Genomic DNA, 22,908 nt, shown 5'->3' on the forward strand with positions numbered 1-22,908 from the left:
GAGTATATGGGGGATTTGAATTGAAAAGGAGGGAAAACCATTTCAAAATGTGGTATAGATATAAGTGTGACATGTTTATTTTCACCAGGACCTTTTCAGGGGCCTTATGAAATGTGTCTCAGAGCTATCTGCTTGGGGAAGAAAATGGGGAAGCATTTATCTGTCATCTTCTTTTGAACCATTCTCCACTGGTCCAGGGTGGTCCCACAAGCATTGTTTCCCCTGTGCTTCCAGGTTGTGCATGTGTGGGTCCCTAAGTGCACCCCCAGTAGGCAGCCACAGACAGGTATGGTAGGGGCTGGGGTGAGGCACTGGTAAGTTACATCTTCACAAAGGTGATCAAGTCCTACTTGCACTTGGTTGTTGCAGTGGTAGCTTGAACAAGAGGTGGGACTGAGAGGATTTGCAGTAGGACACAAGTGTCCCATATACATTTTAGAATAGTATTTCTGGGTCAAAAGATATCCAAAATTGTATCTCTTAAAATACAAATACCCACCAGAGTAACAAATTAATTTACTTTCAGGTTGACTTATTTATTAAGCACCTATATATTCTCCTGCTACCTGAGGATACAACAGAGGGTAGAACAGATGTGACTACTGTCTCAGAGTGTATGTTCTTTTGCAGGGATAGAGTCAATGTGGGAACAGATACGTAAAGATTGATTCTGACAGTGCTGAGTTTTACAAAGCAAATGAAATGGAGCGATGCTGGTAGTAGTGACCTGCAGAGGAGCTGAGACCCTGGTGAGAGCACCAGGGTCTGAGTGGAGAGCATCAGGGTTGATGGAATAGAACTAAGGGGGAAACGTAGGAGGAGTCTGTAGGAAGGAGTGGTGAGGGCCAGCCCCAAGACAAACTGCCTACTTTACATTTTTTCGTAGGGCTTGGCATACCCAAGAGAGATGTTTTAGCTTTTGGAATGTGGTCCTCTCTCAATATATACACTAAATGGGAATTAATCACTTTTAGATTCTTAGCATATATCATTAATACTCAGACTATATTAACAATATAATTGCTTTTTCTTTGACATTGTGTAATACACTTCAGGATCTTAGAGTGCCTTAGGATTTTAAAAATCAATCTCAGAGTTAATACTAGTGAAGCATATTGAAAAGGAAACAAATGAAAATTTTCCATTACATCATAGTGCTTTGTGGCTATAGAGGTTTATTGTATCAATATACTTCCATTTCGACCTGAATCAAGATGATGGAGTAGAAGGACGTGCTCTCACTCCCTCTGGTGAGAACACCAGAATCACAACCAGCTGCTGGACAATCATCGACAGGAAGACACTGGAACTCACCAAAAAAGATACCCCACATCCAAAGACAAAGGAGAAGCGACAATAAGATGGTAAGAGTGGCATAATCATAGTAAAATCAAATCCCATAACTGTTGGGTGGGTGACTCACAGACTGGAAAAAACATATACCACAGAAGTACACCCACTGGAGTGAAGATTCTGAGCCCCATGTCAGGCTTCCCAAACTGGGGGTCTGGCAACGGGAGGAGGAATTCCTAGAGAATCAGACTTTGAAGGCTAGTGGGATTTGATTGCAGGACTTCAACAGGACTGGGGGAAACAGGGACTCCACTCTTGGAGGCACACACAAAGTAGTGTGCGCATTGGGACCCAGGGAAAGGAGCAGTGAACCCAGGGGAGATTGAAGCAGACCTAACTGCTAGTGTTGGAGGCTCTCCTGCAGAGGTGGGGGTTGACTGTGGCTCACTGTGGGGACAAGGACACTGTCAGCAGAAATTCTGGGAAGTACTCCTTGGTGTGAGCCCTCCCAGAGTCTGCCATTAGCCCCAACAAAGAGCCCAGGTAGGCTCCAGTGCTGGGTTGCCTCAGGCCAAACAACCAACAGGGAGGGAACCCAGCCGCACCCATCAGCAGTCAAGTGGATTAAAGTTGAGCTCTGCCCACCAGAGAGCAGCAGTCAGCTCTACCCACCACCAGTCCATCTCATCAGGAAACTTGCACAAGCCCCTTAGATAGCTTCATCCACCAGAGGGCAGAGGGCAGAAGCAAGAAGAACTACAATCCTGCAGCCTGTGGAACAAAAACCACATTCACAGAAAGACAGACAAGATGAAAAGGCAGAGGGCTATATACCAGATGAAGGAACAAGATAAAACCCCAGAATAACAACTAAATGGAGATAGGCAACCTTCCAGAAAAAGAATTAAGAATAATGATAGTGAAGGGGATCTAGGCCCTCAGAAAAAGAATGGAGGCAAAGATCGAGAAGATGCAAGAAATGTTTAACAAAGATCTAGAAGAATTAAAGAACAAAAAAACAGAGATGAACAATACAATAACTGAAATGAAAACTACACTAGAAGGAATCAATAGCAGAATAACTGAGGCAGAAGAATGGATAAGTGACCTGGAAAACAGAATGGTGGAATTCACTGCTGCGGAACAGAATAAAGAAAAAAGAATGAAAAGAAATGAAGACAGCCTAAAAGACCTCTTGGACAACATTAAACGAACCAACATTCGCATTATAGGGGTCCCAGAAGGAGAAGAGAGAGAGAAAGGACCTGAGAAAATATTTGAAGAGATTATAGTCGAAAACTTCCCAAACATGGGAAAGGAAATAGCCACCTAAGTCCAGGAAGTGCAGTGAGTCCCATACAGGATAAACCCAAGGAGAAACACACTGAGACACATAGTAATCAAATTAGCAAAAATTAAAGACAAAGAAAAATTATTGAAAGCAACAAGGGAAAAACAACAAGTAACATACAAAGGAATTCCCATAAGGTTAACAGCTGATTTCTCAGCAGAAACTCTACAAGCCAGAAGGGAGTGGCATGACATACTTAAAGTGATGAAAGGGAAGAACCTACAACCAAGATTACTCTACCCGGCAAGGATCTCATTCAGATTCGATGGAGAAATCAAAAGCTTTACAGACAAGCAAAACCTAAGAGAATTCAGCACCACCAAACCAGCTCTACAACAGATGCTAAAGGAACTTATCTAAGTGGGAAACACAAGAGAAGAAAAGAACCTACAAACCCAAAACAAATAAGAAAGTAGTCATAGGAACATACATATCAGAAATTACCTTAAACGTGAATGGATTAAATGCTCCAACCAAAAGACATAGGCTTGCTGAATGGATACAAAAACAAGACCCATATATATGCTGTCTACAAGAGACCCACTTCAGACCTAGGGACACATACAGACTGAAAGTGAGGGGATGGAAAAAGATATTCCAGGCAAATGGAAATCAAAAGAAAGCTGGAGTAGTAATTCTCATATTAGATAAAATAGACTTTAAAATAGAGAATGTTACAAGAGACAAGGAAGGACACTACATAATGATCAAGGGATCAATCCAAGAAGAAGATATAACAATTATATATATATTATATAACCCAATATAGGAGCACCTCAATACATAAGGCAACTGCTAACAGCTATAAAAGAGGAAATCAACAGTAACAGAATAATAGTGGGGGACTTTAACACCTCACTTACACCAATGGACAGATCATCCGAACAGAAAATTAATAAGGAAACAGAAAAATGACACAATAGACCAGGATTTAATTGATGTTTACAGGACATTCCATCCAAAAACAACAGATTACACTTTCTTCTCAAGTGCACATGGAACATCCGCCAGGATAGATCACGTCTTGGGTCACAAATCAAGCCTCAGTAAATTTAAGAAAATTGAAATCATATTAAGCATCTTTTCTGACTACAGTGCTCTGAGATTAGAAATGAATTACAGGGGAAAAAACGTAAACAACACAAACACATGGAGGCTAAACAGTACATTACTAAATAACCAAGAGATCACTGAAGAAATCAAAGAGGAAATCAAAATATACCTAGGGACAAATGACAATGAAAACATGACAATCCAATACCTATGGAATGGAGTAAAAGCAGTTCAAAGAGGGAAGTTTATAGCTATACAAGCCTACCTCAAGAAACAAGAAAATTCTGAAACAAACAATCTAACCTTACACCTAAAGGAACTAGAGAAAGAAGAACAAACAAAACCCAAAGTTAGCAGAAGGAAAGAAATCATAAAGATCACAGCAGAAATAAATGTAATAGAAACAAAGAAAACAATAGCAAAGATCAATAAAACTAAAAGCTGGTTCTTTGAAAAGATAAACAAAATTGATAAACCATTAGGCAGACTCATCAAGAAAAAGGGGGAGAAGACTCAAATCAATAAAATTAGAAATTAAAAAGGAAAAGTTACAATAGACACCACAGAAATACAAAGCATCCTAAGAGACTACTACAAGCAAATCTCTGCCAATAAAATGGACAACCTGGAAGAAATGGACAAATTCTTAGAAAGGTATAACCTTCCAAGACTGAACCAGGAAGAAATAGAAAATATAAACAGACCAATCACAAGTAATGAAATTGAAACTGTCATTAAAAATCTTCCAACAAACAAAAGTCCAGGACCAGATGGCTTCACAGGTGAATTCTATCAAACATTTAGAGAAGTGCTAACACCCATCCTTCTCAAACTCTTCCAGAAAATTGCAGAGGAAGGAACACTCCCAAACTCATTCTGTGAGGCCACCATCACACTGATACCAAAACCAGACAAAGATACTAGAAGAAAATAAAATTATAGACCAATATCACTGATGAATATAGATGCAAAAATCCTCAACAAAATGCTAGCAAACAGAATCCAACAACACATTAAAGGATCATACACCATGATTAAGTGGGATTTATCCCAGGGATGCAAGGATTCTTCAGTATATGCAAATCAATCAATGTGATACACAATATTAAGAAACTGAAGAATAAAAACCATATGATCATCTCAATAGATGCAGTAAAAGCTTTTGACAAAATTCAACACCCATTTATGATAAAAACTCTCCAGAAAGTGGGCATAGAGGGAACCTACCTCAACATAATAAAGGTCATATATGACAGACCCACAGCAAACATCACTCTCAATGGTGAAAAACTAAAAGAGTTTCCTCTAAGATCATGAACAAGACGAGGATATCCACTCTCACCATTATTATTCAACATAGTTTTGGAAGTCCTAGCCACAGCAGTCAGAGAAGAAAAAGAAATAAAAGGAATATAAAATGGAAAAGAATAAGTGAAACTGTCACTGTTTGCAGACAGCATGATACTATACATGGAGAATCCTAAAGATGCCACCAGAAAACTGCTAGAGCTAAACAATGAATTTGGTGAAGTAGCAGGATACAAAATTAATGCACAGAAATCTCTTGCATTCCTACACACTAATGATGAAAAATCTGAAAGAGAAATTAAGGAAACACTCCCAGTTACCACTGCAACAAAAAGAATAAAATACCTAGGAATAAACCTACCTAGGGAGACAAAAGACCTGTATGCAGAAAACTGTAAGACACTGATGAAAGAAATTAAAGATGATACAAACAGATGGAGAGATATACCATGTTCTTGGATTGGAAGAATCAATATTGTTAAAATGACTATACTACTCAAAGCAATCTACAGATTCAAAACAATCCCTATCAAATTACCAATGGCATTTTTTAAGGAAGTAGAACAAAAAATCTTAAAATTTGTATGGAGACACAAAAGACCCCAAATAGCCAAAGCAGTCTTGAGGGAAATAAACGGAGCTGGAGGAATCAGACTCCCTGACTTCAGTCCGTACTACAAAGCTACAGTAATCAAGATAATATGGTACTGGCACAAAAACAGAGATATAGGTTAATGGAACAGGATAGAAAGCCCAGAGATAAACCCACACACCTATGTTCAACTAATCTATGACAAAGGAGGCAAGGATATACAATGGAGAAAAGACAGTCTCTTCAATAAGTGGTGCTGGGAAAACTGGACAGCTACATGTAAAAGAATGAAATTAGAGCACTTCCCAACACCATACACAAAAATAAAGTCAAAATGGATTAGAGACCTAAATATAAGACCAGACTCTATAAAACTCTTAGAGGCAAACATAGGAAGAACACTCTTTGAGATAAATCACAGCAAGATCTTTTTTGATCCACCTCCTACAGTAATGGAAAAAAAAACAAAAATAAACAAATGGGACCTAATGTAACTTCAGAGCATTTGCACAGCAAAGTAAACCATAAACTAGAAAAAAGGATAACCCTCAGAATGGGAGAAAATATTTTCAAATGAATCAACGGGCAAAGTATTAATCTCCAAAATATATAAACAGCTCATGTAGCTCAATATTAAAAAAACCAACAATCCAATCCAAAAATGGGCAGAAGACCTAAATAGACATTTCTCCAATGAAGACATACAGATGGCCAAGAAGCACATGAAAAGCTGCTCAACATCACTAATTATTAGAGAAATGCAAATCAAAACTACAATGAGGTATTACCTCAGACCAGTTAGAATAGGCATCATCAGAAAATGTACAAACAACAAATGCTGGAGAGGGTGTGGAGAAAAGGGAACCGTGTTGCACTGATGGTGGGAATGTAAATTGATACAGCCACTATGGAGAACAGTATGCAGGTTCCTCAAAAAACTAAAAATAGAATTACCATATGATCCAGCAATCCCGCTACTGGTCATATACCCAGAGAAAACCATAATTCAAAAAGGCACATGCAGCCCAATGTTCATTGCAGCACTATTTACAATAGCCAGGTTATGGAAGCAACCTAAATGCCCATCGACTGATGAATGGTTAAAGATGTGGTACATATATACAACGGAATATTACTCAGCCGTAAAACGGAACGAAATTGGGTCATTTGTTGAGACGTGGATGGATCTGGAGACAGTCATACAGAGTGCAGTAAGTCAGAAAGGGAAAAACAAATATCGTATATTAACGCGTATATGTGGAACCTAGAAAAATGGTACAGATGAACCAGTTTTCAGGGCAGAAATTGAGACACAGATGTAGAGAACAAACATATGGACACCAAGTGGGGAAAGCCGCGGTGGGGTGTCGGTGGTGGTGTGATGAATTGGGTGAGTGGGATTGACATGTATACACTGATGTGAATAAAATTGATGACTAAGAAGAACCTGCTGTATAAAAAAATAAATTAAATTTAAAAATTAAAAAAAAAAGATTAGGAGACCAAGGACCTGAGACCCTGCACACACCGTAATCTTGTCAGCAACCCATCCCTTGGGAAGTACTGTTATAAAACGCCTTATCAAATCCTCCTGGGTTGGAACACATAGTTTTTTGAGGCAGGAGGCTGCTGTGTCCCCCTTTGCCTGGCAAAGTAATAAAGCTATTCTTTAAAAATATATATATATATATATATACTTCCATTTCATATATGAAGCAGCACTATTCAATTACTTCTTTAGAGAGCTCAGAAAAATTAGTTTTAGAGACATAAATTTATTCTTCAGATCTCTTAATTATAATGCCCAAGATACTTTTGTGACCTGAATAGCACATTAAGAAACCATCTCTTCACAATATAGGTGTTTCCCACATTTGTTACTAACTGTACAGTTAATCCACTTTGTAGAAAATAAACCATGGGATTATGATCCCCCCAGATTAAAAAGCACATCTTCCTTTTCAGCGATATGTAAAAACCACAGAAGCCAGAATGATATCCAATATTGAAAGATTAGGATACTAAATCTGATCTCCCAAATCAGTAATTTGTGTGCCACCTTCATGATTTGCTATATTCTGTAGTGCTCATACTATTAAATACGTAATGTTTTTATCTTCATGACTCAGTTTTTGCTTAAATTTCCTTAAGAATTTATTTTATTGAAATAAATAGACAGTAACTTTAAAGATGTTCCCAACTATTAACATGAGAATGTTCGTCTGTGCCATCTAAAAGCATTATACCCACTTTGGTTAATACCTCTCCCCTAGCATCCCATCCAGGTGTGTGACCTTGGGCAACTTACTTGCTTCTCCCAGCCTCTGTATTCATTGTGTCTAATGGGGGTAATGAGGTGTTGTTGCCTGTCAAGTGCTTAAGACAGTGCCCGACACAGTAATTAGTCAGTAAACGGAAGCAAACTGCATGAATTTGGTTGAAGTGATTTTCGTCTTTATTACTCTTCTGAAAAGAGCAACATTGCAGATTTAGAAATTAGACAAGCACTTCCATTCTGCATCTACAGGTGGGGCTCAAGGTAGTGGAAAGAGTAATAGACCAAAGAGTTGGTGAATTTTATATCACTATCTCTGTGCAACTTGTTCAGATCTTTTGGCTTCTCTAGGATTTGGTTTCTTCATCAGACAAATCAGGAGGTTTAATTTGACTTGATCCCAAGGCATCTAGCTCATAGGCCGCCAGCTGTTTGATTCTGATTGTGGGATATGGTTCATCTGTAATTTGAGCATGTTTTGTTTGTTTGGTTTTTTAGCTGGTTGTCTGATACATAGAGTAATATGGGCATTTGGTGTGGTCCCAGCTGCTTTCCTGTTTTCATCATGTTAGTAAGCCTGGGCCAGTTATTAATTGTTTTTGAAGCATATATAATTATTTAATAATTATGAGCTATTGAAGTTTAATCCTAGTAAAGTTACATCATAAAGCTGAGGCATTTTTGAAGGATTTACTGATAAAAGTAAAATATAGATAAATTCATTTTACACATGTTACTAACATTTAAAGTGTACTTATGTTTGCCAGGCATGGAACCACTTGACCCATCATTGCCATCAATAAAAAATTATATGTGAATCTCTAGCCATGTGGCCTACAATTAAAATAACTTTTATATCTCTGGCCTACATGACTTGCCATATCCTTTCCAGATCTGGGATTCTACAGTTTTATGAATTTCAGTCTCCTGATAGGGAAGGTCTAGACTTGGTAGTGATGAACTTGAAGTCAAGGAAGCAAAATAAATTTTTAAAAGTCTGATATAGCTGCTTTTTTAGATGGATATGTATATAAATATGGGTGTGTATGTGTATGTCAGCATAGTATGAACCAGTTGCTGATTTTTTTTCCCTTAAGAATGTATCTTAGAAATTTTCCCATTCATATAGTTTCCTCATTCTTTTGAATGGTTGCAGTGTTCCATCGAATGGATGATCACCAGTGTTTAACCAGTCTCCTTACGGTGGACATTTAGGCTTTTTTCTAACTTCTGCTATTACCCACAATAATGCTCTAATGAATGTCTTGTGTGTGTGAGCTTTTGTGCATATGTTAGTGTATCTGTAGGTTAAATTTCTGGGTTGGAGGATATGTGCATTTGTAATTTTGATTAAGTAGACAAATTGCTCTTCATGGAGGTTGAACCAGTGTACACACTCACCAACAATGCGTGAGTGAACCTGCTTCTGCTTGGCTGCTTTCCCCCTCAAGGATCCCTGTCTTTCTGTATTACGAAGCAATTTGAGTACTACTGTATTACACTTTGTTATCTCTGGGAAGATGCTGATTAGGTGGGTGATCATTACTACTGATATTTGTGCAAATTTCACAGAGATTGAATCTTATGCTGAAGACCACTTAACTATATGTATTTGCTGAATTAAATGGCTGCACAGTTAAGCATCTTGGAATGTACTTTACGTTACTTCAGAGCACAATTATACCAGTGTAGAAAAACTCCAACTTGCAAATTGTCAGCAACTAAAGCCTTCCATGGAGATTCATTCCCATAACATAATGAAACACACTATATATATTATACAAAAGATTCGGCTATAAACAGAATTATTTACACTTTATTTTTGTTAAATTTAGAAGGAAAAGACATTATCACCAGGTACTGTTTCCTTGTTTTCAGAAAAAACTAATATTAGTTGTTGGAGTTGGACTAAAACACAAAGAGTTGTCCTCTTAGTCCTTGCTTCATAACCATTTGATTGTGTACATGCGGGCCCACAGCCTTTAGATCTGAGAGTTAAAGCTGCTGTGGTTCCTTTAAGAAAATAGAGTAGTTTGTGTTACAGAAAGATACGAATGCACTCTTTCTCTTCCACATTTAGGACTTACTACATACATTTAGGGAAATTGTAAAGGATATTCAAAACTACTATCTCTTTTCTCTTTTCCTCTTTGGGCTGCAGCTTGGCATATATGGAAGTCAGTTCTGGAAGGAACTTAGATCTTATTTATTTTTTATGCTAATATGCCAATGTGACCTTTTCTTAAATTGACTATTCTGATAGGGTTTTTTTTCCCTTTGGCTTTTATAGAAGGACTTGCAAACTTCTTTTTTATGAAGTTTTATGAAGTTTTTTTTAAGAAGTTTTCCAATTTGATTTTCAAATATGGTCCTTTACATAGCATCATACTAATTCACTTACAAGGAAGAATTTTTCCATCATTGACCTATTTGAAAAGCAGTTGTAGTGTTGGATGTAGTATTTCTAGTAAAGATACTGGTTAAATCCCAAAGAATAACCTAATTAATACAAAATCTCTTGGAGTTATTGAAATAAAAATACAAATTAAAAAGTTATTATTAGGCAATTACTCTTTATGGGTTGTTTTAGCACTACATTACATTTCAGAGAAACTGTTTGATTGTAGTTAGACTGTGGAGTTTTAAATTGTTCTATCCCCCTAAGGAAAGCAGTTTGTGGTGTTACTCAGAGACAGTGGAAAAACAGAATGAAGCTTTGTTGTGGCATATATTACTCTGTGCTCACCCCTTCCCCACAAATTCACTGAAGCTCATGACTGCTTGAACTAAGGGAAGAAAACCATTTTCACTGAACCATAGCACCCCCTAACAGCCTAATAATTTATGTTTTTAAAATTCAAAGGAACATTTTATTTCTGCTTATGAAAAGAATCATTAATCTAATATGATCTGATATCTCTTATATTCTTGTGAACAAGAAGAGATCTTTGAAAGATTCCATAGAAATTATGGGGAATGGAAGGAGGCATCACCCTTTTTGCAAATAATTGTTACATTACTCTTCTTTGGGATGCTGGGGTCTGGATGCAGATCTTGAGATGTAGCTGGACCCCTAAGCCCTCTATAGACACAGTGAACAGTGAAACTTTTCCTAGCCAGTTGCCTAACCATGCTTACTTGTGTGTTATAGGTACTTCTCCCAGCAGCTGGTCTGTTACAGTTACAGGATGTGAAGAAGACTTGCTGTGAATTTTTGGAATCTCAGCTTCACCCTGTCAACTGCTTAGGAATCCGGGCTTTCGCTGATATGCACGCATGCACAGACCTCCTGAACAAGGCCAACACCTATGCAGGCAAGTGGAATAAACGTCGGCTGAGTTTGAGACAGGGAAGAATCTGCAACTCTTGATTTCTGATATGATTCTATAGTGAATCTGGAAAGTTGTGTCATATTTATGGACCTGGACTTTATAAAAATACATTTACAATCTTATAATGGTATGGTAGCACTGCATAATTGAAGCATGTTCATGGAGTTCTGAATTTAAAAGAAAAAAGAAGAAACTGTATGTGGTATTAGGCCTAGTAGTTTTATGTAAATATTGAATCTCTATGTATTTTTCTTTCAAATTAATAGGCGTATAAGAAAGTGTTTACATATGAAATTAAGTCATTTTATCTCTGTGGCTTTTTACACCTTTTTCTTGTATCCAAGGAAACATTCTGTGGCATAAAAATATTCAAAGCAAAGAAACCTAGTTGCCTTGGAGTGGGGTAGAAAAGTTGATCCCAAATAGAGGCATCCCTCTCCTTAGATTAAACACTCATTTCCAGGACCTCCTGCTGGCATCCTCTCCCTGTGGTGGGTGGAGGGAGGCCTGTGTCTGTCCAGTCAGGGAGAAGAGATTATTGTTATAGCTTAGGATGCAGCTAAAGTACATAAAAGTAACCTATAATTTATTTTGCTCTGAGTTTATAAACATTTAAAAATTCATATTAAAAGTGATTATTAGGAAGTGTCTAATTTTTTAAAAAAACGATTTTCTAGAAGATAAACCTCGTGAAAGTTATAATCCCCCATCTCTGCCCTATATCTGTGACACCCAGTAGGAACAGTTACCATAGAACCTCCCAAGACTACTGCCCCTTAGTAAGCTCTAGAACCCCAACTCCCTGCAGCCTTCAAATGCAAGAGCCCCTCATCTAAACTCTGCTCCACTCTGCATACTCTGATAACTAAGGAACATTTTGGCACATAGACCCAGGTAAGGGGTGTGTGTGTATGTGTACACAGAGCCTCTGACAAGAGAAGTATTCCTAGAATCCCTATTGCATTTATCAAAGAAATAGTCGTACAAGGTGGTTAGTTGGGGGAAAAAAAAGCCCACAGCGCTGCAGTAAAATGTAATAGGTCCAGTAAGTTTGAACTTTATAGATTTCTGTGGGGTGGCCTGATTGACCTAACTACCTTTTATAAAATTGTTTCAGTGGGAAAATGTGATATGAGTCCCAAAATGCTTATTTACAGAAAAACTTTTAGAACATAACCCTTCTGTAAGTTGGGGAATGCATATAATATGTAATCTGCATTTAATATATCTCTCTAGGGCTGCTGGTTATCTCACAGTACTTGATAAATATTACTGAATCTTAAGAGATAGAGAGGGAATGAATAAAATAGAATTAATGCAAAACATGTCCATACATAGTTATGATACACTAGAACTATTAGTTTCACTCATATCAGAACCAACTTATTGACTGTGTCTTTAGGAGACAGATTTTATTATTTCTTTCTCTTATTTACAATCATAAATTTATTGTAGTATACGACAGAATGTGAACAATTTTCCACAAGAATTACTACACCTATACATCGTAGTTTATAGAGTCTTCCTTCGTAATTATGACAAGAATTTTTTGTGGAAAAATTGTCAGTTTCAACAAAATTGCAAAGAAAAATTGATTTTTCATTTTTAATGCACTAAACCTTAAATCAAAGTCTTATTTAAAAGATATACTGCTTTTATACCATGCATCTGAATCTTACAGTTGCTCAAGTTTCCAAAGTAACATTTTATAGCATCTTTTATTATGAAAAGTTGCAACACATACAAAAATAGAATAGTACTCACCACCCACCTCACCATGAGTTGTCAATTCATGGATAATCTTGTTTTAACTACACCCTTCTTAACTTCTCCTCCTCTGTTATTATTTTTTATATGTAAACTTTTTAATAAAGTCTAATGGACATATAAAAAAGTATGCAATCATACATCTACAGCTTCATGAATTTTGTATCCTCTTGTGCAATATTATTATTATTTTTTTTTAAACATCTTTATTGGAGTATAATTGCTTTCCAATGGTGTGTTAGTTTCTGCCTTATAACAAAGTGAATCAGCTATACATATACATAAATCCCCATATCTTCTCCCTCTTGCATCTCCCTCACACCTTCCCTATCCTGCCCCTCTAGGTGGACACAAAGCACCGAGCTGATCTCCCTGTGCTAGGTGGCTGCTTCCCACTAGCTATCTGTTTTACATTTGGTAGTGTATATATGCCCATGCCACTCTCTCACTTCGTCCCTGCTTACCCTTCCCCATTCCTGTGTCCTCAAGTCCATTCTCTATGTCTGCGTCTTTATTCCTGTCCTGCCCCTAGGTTCTTCAGAACCTTTTTTCTTTTCTTTAGATTCCATATATATGGGTTAGCATGTGGTATTTGTTTTTCTCTTTGACTTACTTCCTCCGTATGACAGTCTCTAGGTCCATCCACCTCACTACAAATAACTCAATTTCATTTCTTTTTATAGCTGAGTAATATTCCATTGTATATATGTGCCACATCTTCTTTATCCATTCATCTGTCGATGGACACTTAGGTTGTTTCCGTGTCCTGGCTGTTGTAAATAGAGCTGCAATGAACATTGTGGTACATGCCTCTTTTTGAATTATGGTTTTCTCAGGGTATATGCCCAGTAGTGGGATTGCTGGGTCGTATGGTAGTTCTATTTTTATTTTTTTGAGGAACCTCCATACCGTTCTCCATAGTGGCTGTATCAACTTACATTCCCACCCACAGGGCAAGAGGGTTCCCTTTTCTCCATACCCTCTCCAGCATTTATTGTTTGTAGGTTTTTTGATGATGGCCATTCTGACTGGTGTGAAGTAATACCTCATTGTAGTTTTGATTTGCATTTCTCTAATGATTAGTGATGTTGAGCATCCTTTCATGTGTTTGTTGGCAATATGTATATCTTCTTTGAGGAAATGTCTATTTAGGTCTTCTGCCTTTTTTTTTTTTTTTTTTTTTTTTTTTTGCGGTACGTGGGCCTCTCACTGTTGTGGCCTCTCCCGTTGCAGAGCGTGGGCTCCAGACGTGAAGGCTCAGCGGCCATGGCCCACGGGTCTAGCTGCTCCGCAGCATATGGGATCTTCCCAGACACAAACCCGTGTCCCCTGCATCAACAGGCAGACTCTCAACCACTGCACCACCAGGGAAGCCCTTCTGCCCATTTTTTGATTGGGTTGTTTGTTGTTTTGATATTGAGCTTCATGAGCTGCTTGTATATTTTGGAGATTAATCCTTTGTCAGTTGCTTCGTTTGCAAATATTTCCTCCCATTCTGAGGGTTCTCTTTTCATCTTGTTTATGGTTTCCTTTGCTGTTCAAAAGCTTTTAAATTTCATTAGGTCCCATTTGTTTATTTTTGTATTTATTTCCATTTCTCTAGGAGGTGGGTCATAAAGGATCTTGCTGTGATATATGTCATGGAGTGTTCTGCCTGTGTTTTCCTCTAAGAGTTTTGTAATGTCTGGCCTTATATTTAGGTCTTTAATCCATTTTGAATTTATTTTTGTGTATGGTGTTAGGGAGTGTTCTAATTTTATTCTTTTACATGTAGCTGTCCAGTTTTCCCAGCACCACTTACTGAAGAGACTATCTTTTCTCCATTGTATATTCTTGCCTCCTTAATCAAAGATAAGGTGACCATATGTGCATCGGTTTATCTCTGGGCTTTCTATCCTGTTCCATTGATCTATCTTTCTGTTTTTGTGCCAGTACCATATTGTCTTGATTACTGTAGCTTTGTAGTATAGTCTGAAGTCCGGGAGCCTGATTCCTCCAGGTCTGTTTTTCTTTCTCAAGATGGCTTGGGCTATTCAGGGTCTTTTGTGTTTCCATACAAATTGTAAAATTTTTTGTTCTAGTTCTGTGAAAAATGTCTTTGGTAGTTCGATAGGGATTGCATTGAATACGTAGATTGCTTTGGATAGTACAGTCATTTCCACAATGTTGATTCTTCCAATCCAAGAACATGGTGTATCTCTCCATCTGTTTATATCATCTTTAATTTCTTTCATCAGTGTCTTATAGTTTTCTGCATACAGGTCTTTTGTCTCCTTAGGTAGGTGTATTCCTAGGTATTTTATTCTTTTTGTTCCAATGGTAAATGGGAGTGTTCCCTTAATTTCTCTTTTAATTTTTCATCATTAGTGTATAGGAATGCAAGAGATTTCTGTGCATTAATTTTATATCTGGCTACTCTACCAAATTCATTGTTTAGCTCTAGCAGTTTTCTGGTAGCTTCTTTAGGATTCTCTATGTATAGTATCATATCATCTGCAAACAGTGACAGTTTTACTTCTTCTTTTCCAATTTGGATTCCTTTTATTTATTTTTCTTCTCTGATTGCTGTGGGTGAAACTTCCAAAACTATGTTGAATAATAGTGGTGAGAATGGGCAACCTTGTCTTGTTCCTGATCTTAGTGGAAATGGTTTCAATTTTTCACCATTGAGAAGGATGTTGGCTGTGGGTTTGTCATATATGGCCTTTATTATGTTGAGGTAGGTTCCCTCTATGCCTACTTTCCAGAGGGTTTTTATCATAAATGGGTGTTGAAATTTGTCGAAAGCTTTTTCTGCATCTTTTGACATGATCATATGGTTTTTCTCCTTCAGTTTGTTAATATGGTGTATCACATTGATTTATTTGTGTATATTGAAGAAACCTTGCGTTCCTGGGATAAACCCCACTTCATGATGGTGTATGATCCTTTTAATGTGCTGTTGGATTCTGCTTGCTAGTATTTTGTTGAGGATTTTTGCATCTATGTTCATCAGTGATATTGGCCTGTAGTTTTCTTTCTTTGTGGCATCTTTCTCTGGTTTTTGTATCAGGGTGATGGTGGCCCCTAGAATGAGTTTGGGAGTGTTCCTCCCGCTGCTATATTTTGGAAGAGTTTGAGAAGGATAGGTGTTAGCTCTTCTCTAAATACTTGATAGAATTCGCCTGTGAAGCCATTTGGTCCTGGGCTTTTGTTTGTTGGAAGATTTTTAATGACAGTTTCAATTTCAGTGCTTGTGATTGGTCTGATTATATTTTCTATTTCTTCCTAGTTCAGTCTCAGAAGGTTGTGCTTTTTAAGAATGTGTCCATTTCTTCCAGGTTGTCCATTTTATTGGCATATAGTTGCTTGTAGTAATCTCTCATGATCCTTTGTATTTCTGTAGTGTCAGTTGTTACTTCTCCTTTTTCAATTCTAATTCTATTGATTTAAGTCTTCTCCCTTTTTTGCTTTTTTTTTTTTTTTTTTGCGGTACGCGGGCCTCTCACTGTTGTGGCCTCTCGTGTTGCGGAGCACAGGCTCCGGACGTGCAGGCTCAGCGGCCAAGGCTCACGGACCCAGCCACTCTGCGGCATGTGGGATCTTCCTGGACCAGGGCAAGAACCCGTGTCCCCTGCATCGGCAGGTGGACTCTCAACCACTGTGCCACCAGGGAAGCCCTCCCTTTTTTTCTTGATTAGTCTGGCTAAAGGTTTATCAATTTTGTTTATGTTCTCAAAGAACCAGCTTTTAGTTTTATTGATCTTTGCTATTGTTTTCTTTGTTTCTCTTTCATTTATTTGTGCTCTGAAATTTATGATTTCTTTCCTTCTGCTAACTTTGGGTTTTGTTTGTTCTTCTTTCTCTAGTTCCTTTAGGTGTAAGGTTAGATTGTTTGTTTCAGATTTTTCTAGTTTCTTGAGGTAGGCTTGTATAGCTATAAACTTCCCTCTTTGAACTGCTTTTGCTGCATCCCATAGGTTTTGAATCGTCATGTTTTCATTGTCATTTGTCCCTAGGTATATTTTGATTTCCTCTTCGATTTCCTCAGTGATCTCTTGGTTAGTTAGTAATATACTGTTTAGCCTCTATGTGTTTGTGTTTTTTACGTTTTTTCCTCTGTAATTCATTTCTAATCTCATAGCGTTGTGGTCAGAAAAGATGCTTGATATGATTTCAGTTTTCTTCAATTTTCTTAAATTTACTGAGGCTTGATTTGTGACCCAAGATATGATCTATCCTGGAGGATGTTCCATGCGCACTTGAGAAGAAAGTGTAATCTGCTGTTTTTGGATGGAATGTCCTATAAATATCAATTAAATCTATCTGGTCTATTGTATCATTTACATCATCTGTTTCCTTATTAATTTTCTGTTTCGATGATCTGTCCATTGGTGTAAGTGAGGTGTTAAAGTCCCCCACTATTATTCTGTTACTGTTGATTTCCTCTTTTATAGCTGTTAGCAGTTGCCTTATGTATTGAGGTGCTCCTATATTGGGTTATATAATATATATATAATTGTTATATCTTGTTCTTGGATTGATCCCTTGATAATTATGTAGTGTCCTTCCTTGTCTCTTGTAACATTCTCTATTTTAAAGTCTATTTTATCTAATATGAGAATTGCTACTCCAGCTTTCTTTTGATTTCCATTTGCCTGGAATATCTTTTTCCATCCCCTCACTTTCAGTCTGTATGTGTCCCTAGGTCTGAAGTGGGTCTCTTGTAGACAGCATATATATGGGTCTTGTTTTTGTATCCATTCAGCCAATATGTGTCTTTTGGTGGGAGCATTTAATCCATTTACATTTAAGGTAGGGTAGTCATCAATATGTATTTTCCTATTACCATTTTCTTTATTGTTTTGGGTTTGTTATTGTAGGTCTTTTCCTTCTCTTATGTTTCCTGCCTAGAGAAGTTCCTTTAGCATTTGTTGTAGAGCTGGTTTGGTGGTGCTGAATTCTCTTAACTTTTGCTTATCTGTAAAGGTTTTAATTTCTCCATCGAATCTGAATGAGATCCTTGCTGGGTAGAGTAATGTTGGTTGTACGTTTTTCCCTGTCATCACTTTAAATATGTCCTGCCACTCCCTTCTGGTTTGCAGAGTTTCTGCGGAAAGATTAGCTGTTAACCTTATGGGAATCCTTATGCGGATTCCCTTGTATGTTAATTGCTGCTTTTCCCTTTCTGCTTTTAATATTTTTTCTTTGTATTTAATATTTGAATGTTTGATTAATATGTGTCTTGGCGTGTTTCTCCTTGGATTTATCCTGTATGGGACTCTCTGTGTTTCCTGGACTTCATTGACTATTTCCTTTCCCATATTAGGGAAGTTTTCAAGTATAATCTCTTCAAATATTTTCTCAGTCCCTTTTTTTTTTCTCTTCTTCTTCTGGGACCCCTGTAATTCGAATGTTGGTGCATTTAATGTTGTCCCAGAGGTCTCTGAGATTGTCCTTAATTCTTTTCATTCTTTTTTCTTTATTCTGTTCTGCAGTAGTTATTTTCACTATTTTATCTTCCAGGTCTCTTATCCCATCCTCTGCCTCAGTTATTCTGCTATTGATTCCTTCTAGAGGATTTTTAATTTCATTTATTGTGTTGTTCATCATTGTTTGTTTGCTCTTTAGTTCTTCTAGGTCCTTATTAAACGTTTCTTGTATTTTCTCCATTCTATTTCCAAGATTTTGGATCATCTTTACTATCATTACTCTGAATTCTTTTTCAGGTAGACTGCCTATTTCCTCTTCATTGTTTGGTCTGGTGGGTTTTTACCTTGCTCCTTCATCTGCTGTGTGTTTCTCTGTCTTCTCATTTTGCGTAACTTACTGTGTTTGGGTTCTCCTTTTTGCTGGCTGCAGGGTCGTAGTTCCTGTCGTTTTTGTTATCTGCGTCCAGTGGGTAAGTTTGTTTCAGTGGGTTGTGTAGGCTTCCTGGTGCAGGGGCCTGGTGGCTGTGTTCTGGTGGATCTTGTCTTTCTGGTGGGCAGGACCATGTCCGGTGGTGTGTTTTGGGGTGTTTGTGACCTTATTATGATTTTAGGCAGCCTCTGTGCTAATGGGTGTGCTTGTGTTCCTGTCTTGCTAGTTGTTTGGCATAGGGAGTCCAGCACTTTAACTTGGTGGTCATTGAATGGAGCTGGGTCTTAGCGTTGAGACGGAGATCTCTGGGAGAGCTCTTGTCATTTGATATTATGTGGGGCCAGGGAGTCTCTGGCAGACCAATGTCCTGAACTTGACTCTCCCACCTCAGAGGCTCAGGCCTGACACCGGGCCACAGTACCAAGACCCTTTTGGCAAGTCTGAGGGCTTCTGCCAGCATTCAGTACATGTTCTGTAGGAGTTGTTCCACATGTAGATGTAGTTTTGTTGTATTTGTGGGGAGCAAGGTGATATCCACGTCTTATTCCTCTGCCATCTTGAAAGCGCCCTCTCCAATATTATTTTGAAGCAATTCAGTAATATTATTTCATATACATATTTCATCCTTATAATTTTAAAGAAATAAAATTACAGTGACCAACTTCGTATAATCAAGCTATTTCCATAACTTTGGGGTATTGTTAACTAGTTGCCACAAACTTTCTAAAATAAATAATCCAGTATAATACTAAAGTAAAATAGTTGTTCTTCATAGTGAAAATGTATGATGTTGTTTATATCTTAAGCAAACAGGAGGTGGGGAGGTAGGGAGTCAACACAGGAATATACTTAGAGTTCTCTTTTTATGCCATAATAAATCATTGTTTTTCAGTCCCTCCCTCCTTTATTTTTACAATTCAAACATTTTTTGTGTCCAGAAGCCCTACCCAAACTCCTAAATTACTTTCAAGTTCAAATTTGAGCATATAAATAAATCTAGGAGACTGAAGGTATTCCCAGAACAATGAGAATAGAAGAAGTTAATATCTTAACTTTTTTCCCCCATCCTAGGCAGTGGGCTTATAAGTGGGCTGTGTGACATACAGGCAAGAAAGAAGGAAAGGAAGAAATAAGGAGCAATAGAAGAGTTATTAAATACATAAGTACATACGTACATGGAAAGAAGCAGGGAGGAGAAAGAGGGGCTGAGGGAGAGAGAGGGGAAAGGGAAGAAAGTTGCATAACCTCAGGGTACATCCTGATCCTAAGTGTGACTGCGCTTAAGAGACTGGAGCACTCCTTATCCTCTGAAAACTCACCAGAGCTTCTGGGCAGAAGATCTGCTTCATTCCTTTCTCTTGCAGATTGGAAATGAGCTGTGTCTTATTCATTATAATTGAATTAAATTGTATAGGTGTAATGAAAGAATTAAAATGGTCCATGGGAATCTCTTCTATGAACTCGTGTTCATTTTTCATATATCAGCATCTTTAGGAAAAGTAAAAATATGGGAAACCTAGTGGGGAAGGTCAGAGGTCTCAGCACTGGGGGAGAGTCTGCACTGCCCATCCTGGTGACCCCCTCCCATTGCTTCAGTCACAGCCCTTCCCCCCTGGCCCACTCTGCTTTTCCAGGGTTGTAGCAGCCTCAAACCATGGACCACCGAGGGCCACCAGACCAGTCAGGCAAAATGACCTGCATGTTGAGACCTGGTGTTCTGGACTGTAATCAGCCTTTCTTATGCTCTTGAGTAATTGTTTTCTTAGCAGAAAAGCTGTGTGAAATTATTTTTGCTCTATACCTAAAAACGCAAAATTTCACACCTATGCCAAGAGTATGGACTTGTTTGGAGAATGCTGGTTTATGGACTTGTGTTTTGATTGGTGTTCATGTTTTACTCATTTCCCAAATCATTAAGACCTCTGTTTTGAGCATTTTTGCTGAACTAAAAATATAGAGGAGATAAAAACTGAACTTATGACTTCAGGTGCATTTTTATAGTCCCAGCAAAAAATTCTTTTGGAAGTTAGATTTTTAACTTGAAATAAGAATTTTATTCAACCTTCCTTGTTGATAAACAAAAGTTACCAGTGGTTGAATTGTGAGAATTTCTAACAAATTTAAGGGAAAGAGTAAGTTCCCGATTCTTAGTCATTCCTACATCTAACCACTCCCCGCATTAAAAATTTGAGAAGCTGCTTAATATTGGTTCTAACTGACCTTTGCTTAGTATCATTTTTAGTATCATATTCAAACCAGTGCTCTAGCTGAAACTCTGAGGGACCTGACATTCCTCAGTAACAGGACTACCTGTGAAGAAGTCCTCAGGTCACTGACATGCTTTCAGTTTATTTCCTGTTCTCTTCTTGCTCTTAACCCTATTATCTGTTTATATATCCTAGGCCTGTCCAGGCACCCCATAATGCCCTACTTTAGCCTTCCCACCATGCTTGGACACTGATCAAACATTTTTATATGCCCAGCTGTTTTCTTGTGTGTACCCTCTCCCTTTATCTTAAATGAAACTTTGCTTTGTCCCATACCTGCATGTTGGGGGCAAACTTCTTTAAGGGGCACTCCCCTCCGACTCACCAGGTGGGTAGGAGGGTAGACTTCCAGACTGTTGTTCTGTCCCTGTCCTCGGTTCTGCACTTTCTGACTGTCAGTCTGCAGTACGCTCTCTAGGTCTCCAGGCCTCCAATCATACTAAGTCTGACACCTGTATTGTCTTTTCCCTCTGTACTTTGTTTCTCTTGTCATCAGCAACTTCAAAATCTATACTGTTGTCTCCCTTGAGCCTCCCTCTTCCTACCTCCTTGAGACTACTGTCTTCCTTCCATAAACCCATTTGCCACCTTAGAGCACAACTCTAGGGCATGTTGAACCTTGTTGGTATTTGGAACTCCCAAGGTTTCAACCTTTGCGCTGACCATATTCCTGCCTTCTCGTGCTCTTGTATTTCTTCATAAATATATGTTCTCTGGTTCCAGTTCTCCCAGTCATCTCTTGGCTGCTCAGCTTAGACCCAGTGGTCAGTCCTTTCAGAGCTATACTCTTTATGTGCCAAACTGCTGTGGGTGATGACAGACTCAATACGATTTAACCCCTGCTTCAAAGGAGTTTATAGGCCAGTAGTAGTCAAGTCGCACCCAAATTTGGTATATCTAGATTATGCCTTATCCTCTCTGAGAGCTGGTCCCATAACATTTTCTTCTGCAGTCAGTTTACTTCAATCATTTGCCCACCCTTCTGTAATTTAGTCTAGGAATCACTGCTTGGGGTAAACATCTGTCAAAATAAGCTCATGATTTTGAAATCTGCCCTCTTGAAGGAAACTTGAAAGAGTGGTTCTACTAATGGTATTACCAGCCTTGACTTTGTGATATGCATACTAAAGAATAGATGCCGCTTATTCGAGGGTCTGTCTCAATGTTAATTTACTGATACAGAAGATTTCTTCCTTTGCAGAACTGTGAAAGCATTTGATGTACACCACTTCTTGATTGAATTTAAGCTGACTTAAATGACACTTCTTAAAAGAATTAATCATTTTTATATTCTTAAACTTATTATGGTCTTCATTTATGTCCTAACAAACTACATGCAGTTTCTCTGTTCTGCTTTGTTGACAGTTTTTCTAGCTGAGGTGTGTTAGCTCTTTTCAGGTTTCACCAAACTGTCTGTGTTAATGGAACTGCTGGAGGTATATATATGAATTTTTTTTCCCTTAGAGACTAATAGTATTCAGAATGAAAGACTCATGGAGTATTAGCACTAGTTGGGAACCTTAGCAGTTATCTAGTCTAACACTGTCGTTTTATTAATTAAGAAAATGAAGACTAGAGATATCTTTATTTTCCCCCAGACACTTTGTCTCTCAGGGGTAGGCTGTTTGTGGGTCTAAAATACTGTTGTTGTATCCATGCACTTAACCTCACTTCTCAGATAGATTCTGCACTGGATGGAGTATAGAGGAATTATAGGAGCCCCTTGCAGCATTTAATTTTGATCGAAAAGGTGCTTGTTATGTAGAAATCAAATATAAAGACTACTTTGTACCTTATCACAGGGTACAAAATAGAACACGCAGAACTTT

At 38.0% G+C, this 22,908-nt stretch overlaps 1 protein-coding gene across 5 annotated transcripts in view; it reads left to right on the top strand.

Annotated features, from left to right (window-relative positions):
- Nucleotides 1-22,908, top strand: part of KLHL2 (kelch like family member 2) — a 125,353-nt gene that overhangs the window by 59,844 nt on the left and 42,601 nt on the right. For all 5 annotated transcript variants that reach the window (XM_067736566.1, XM_067736569.1, XM_067736567.1 and 2 more), the window contains one exon: nucleotides 11,024-11,186. In XM_067736566.1, the coding sequence (XP_067592667.1) occupies nucleotides 11,024-11,186 (163 nt within the window). The remainder of the gene's footprint in view (nucleotides 1-11,023; nucleotides 11,187-22,908) is intronic.

Source organism: Pseudorca crassidens, chromosome 4, assembly GCF_039906515.1.
Source record: "Pseudorca crassidens isolate mPseCra1 chromosome 4, mPseCra1.hap1, whole genome shotgun sequence".
Lineage (NCBI taxonomy): Eukaryota > Metazoa > Chordata > Mammalia > Artiodactyla > Delphinidae > Pseudorca > Pseudorca crassidens.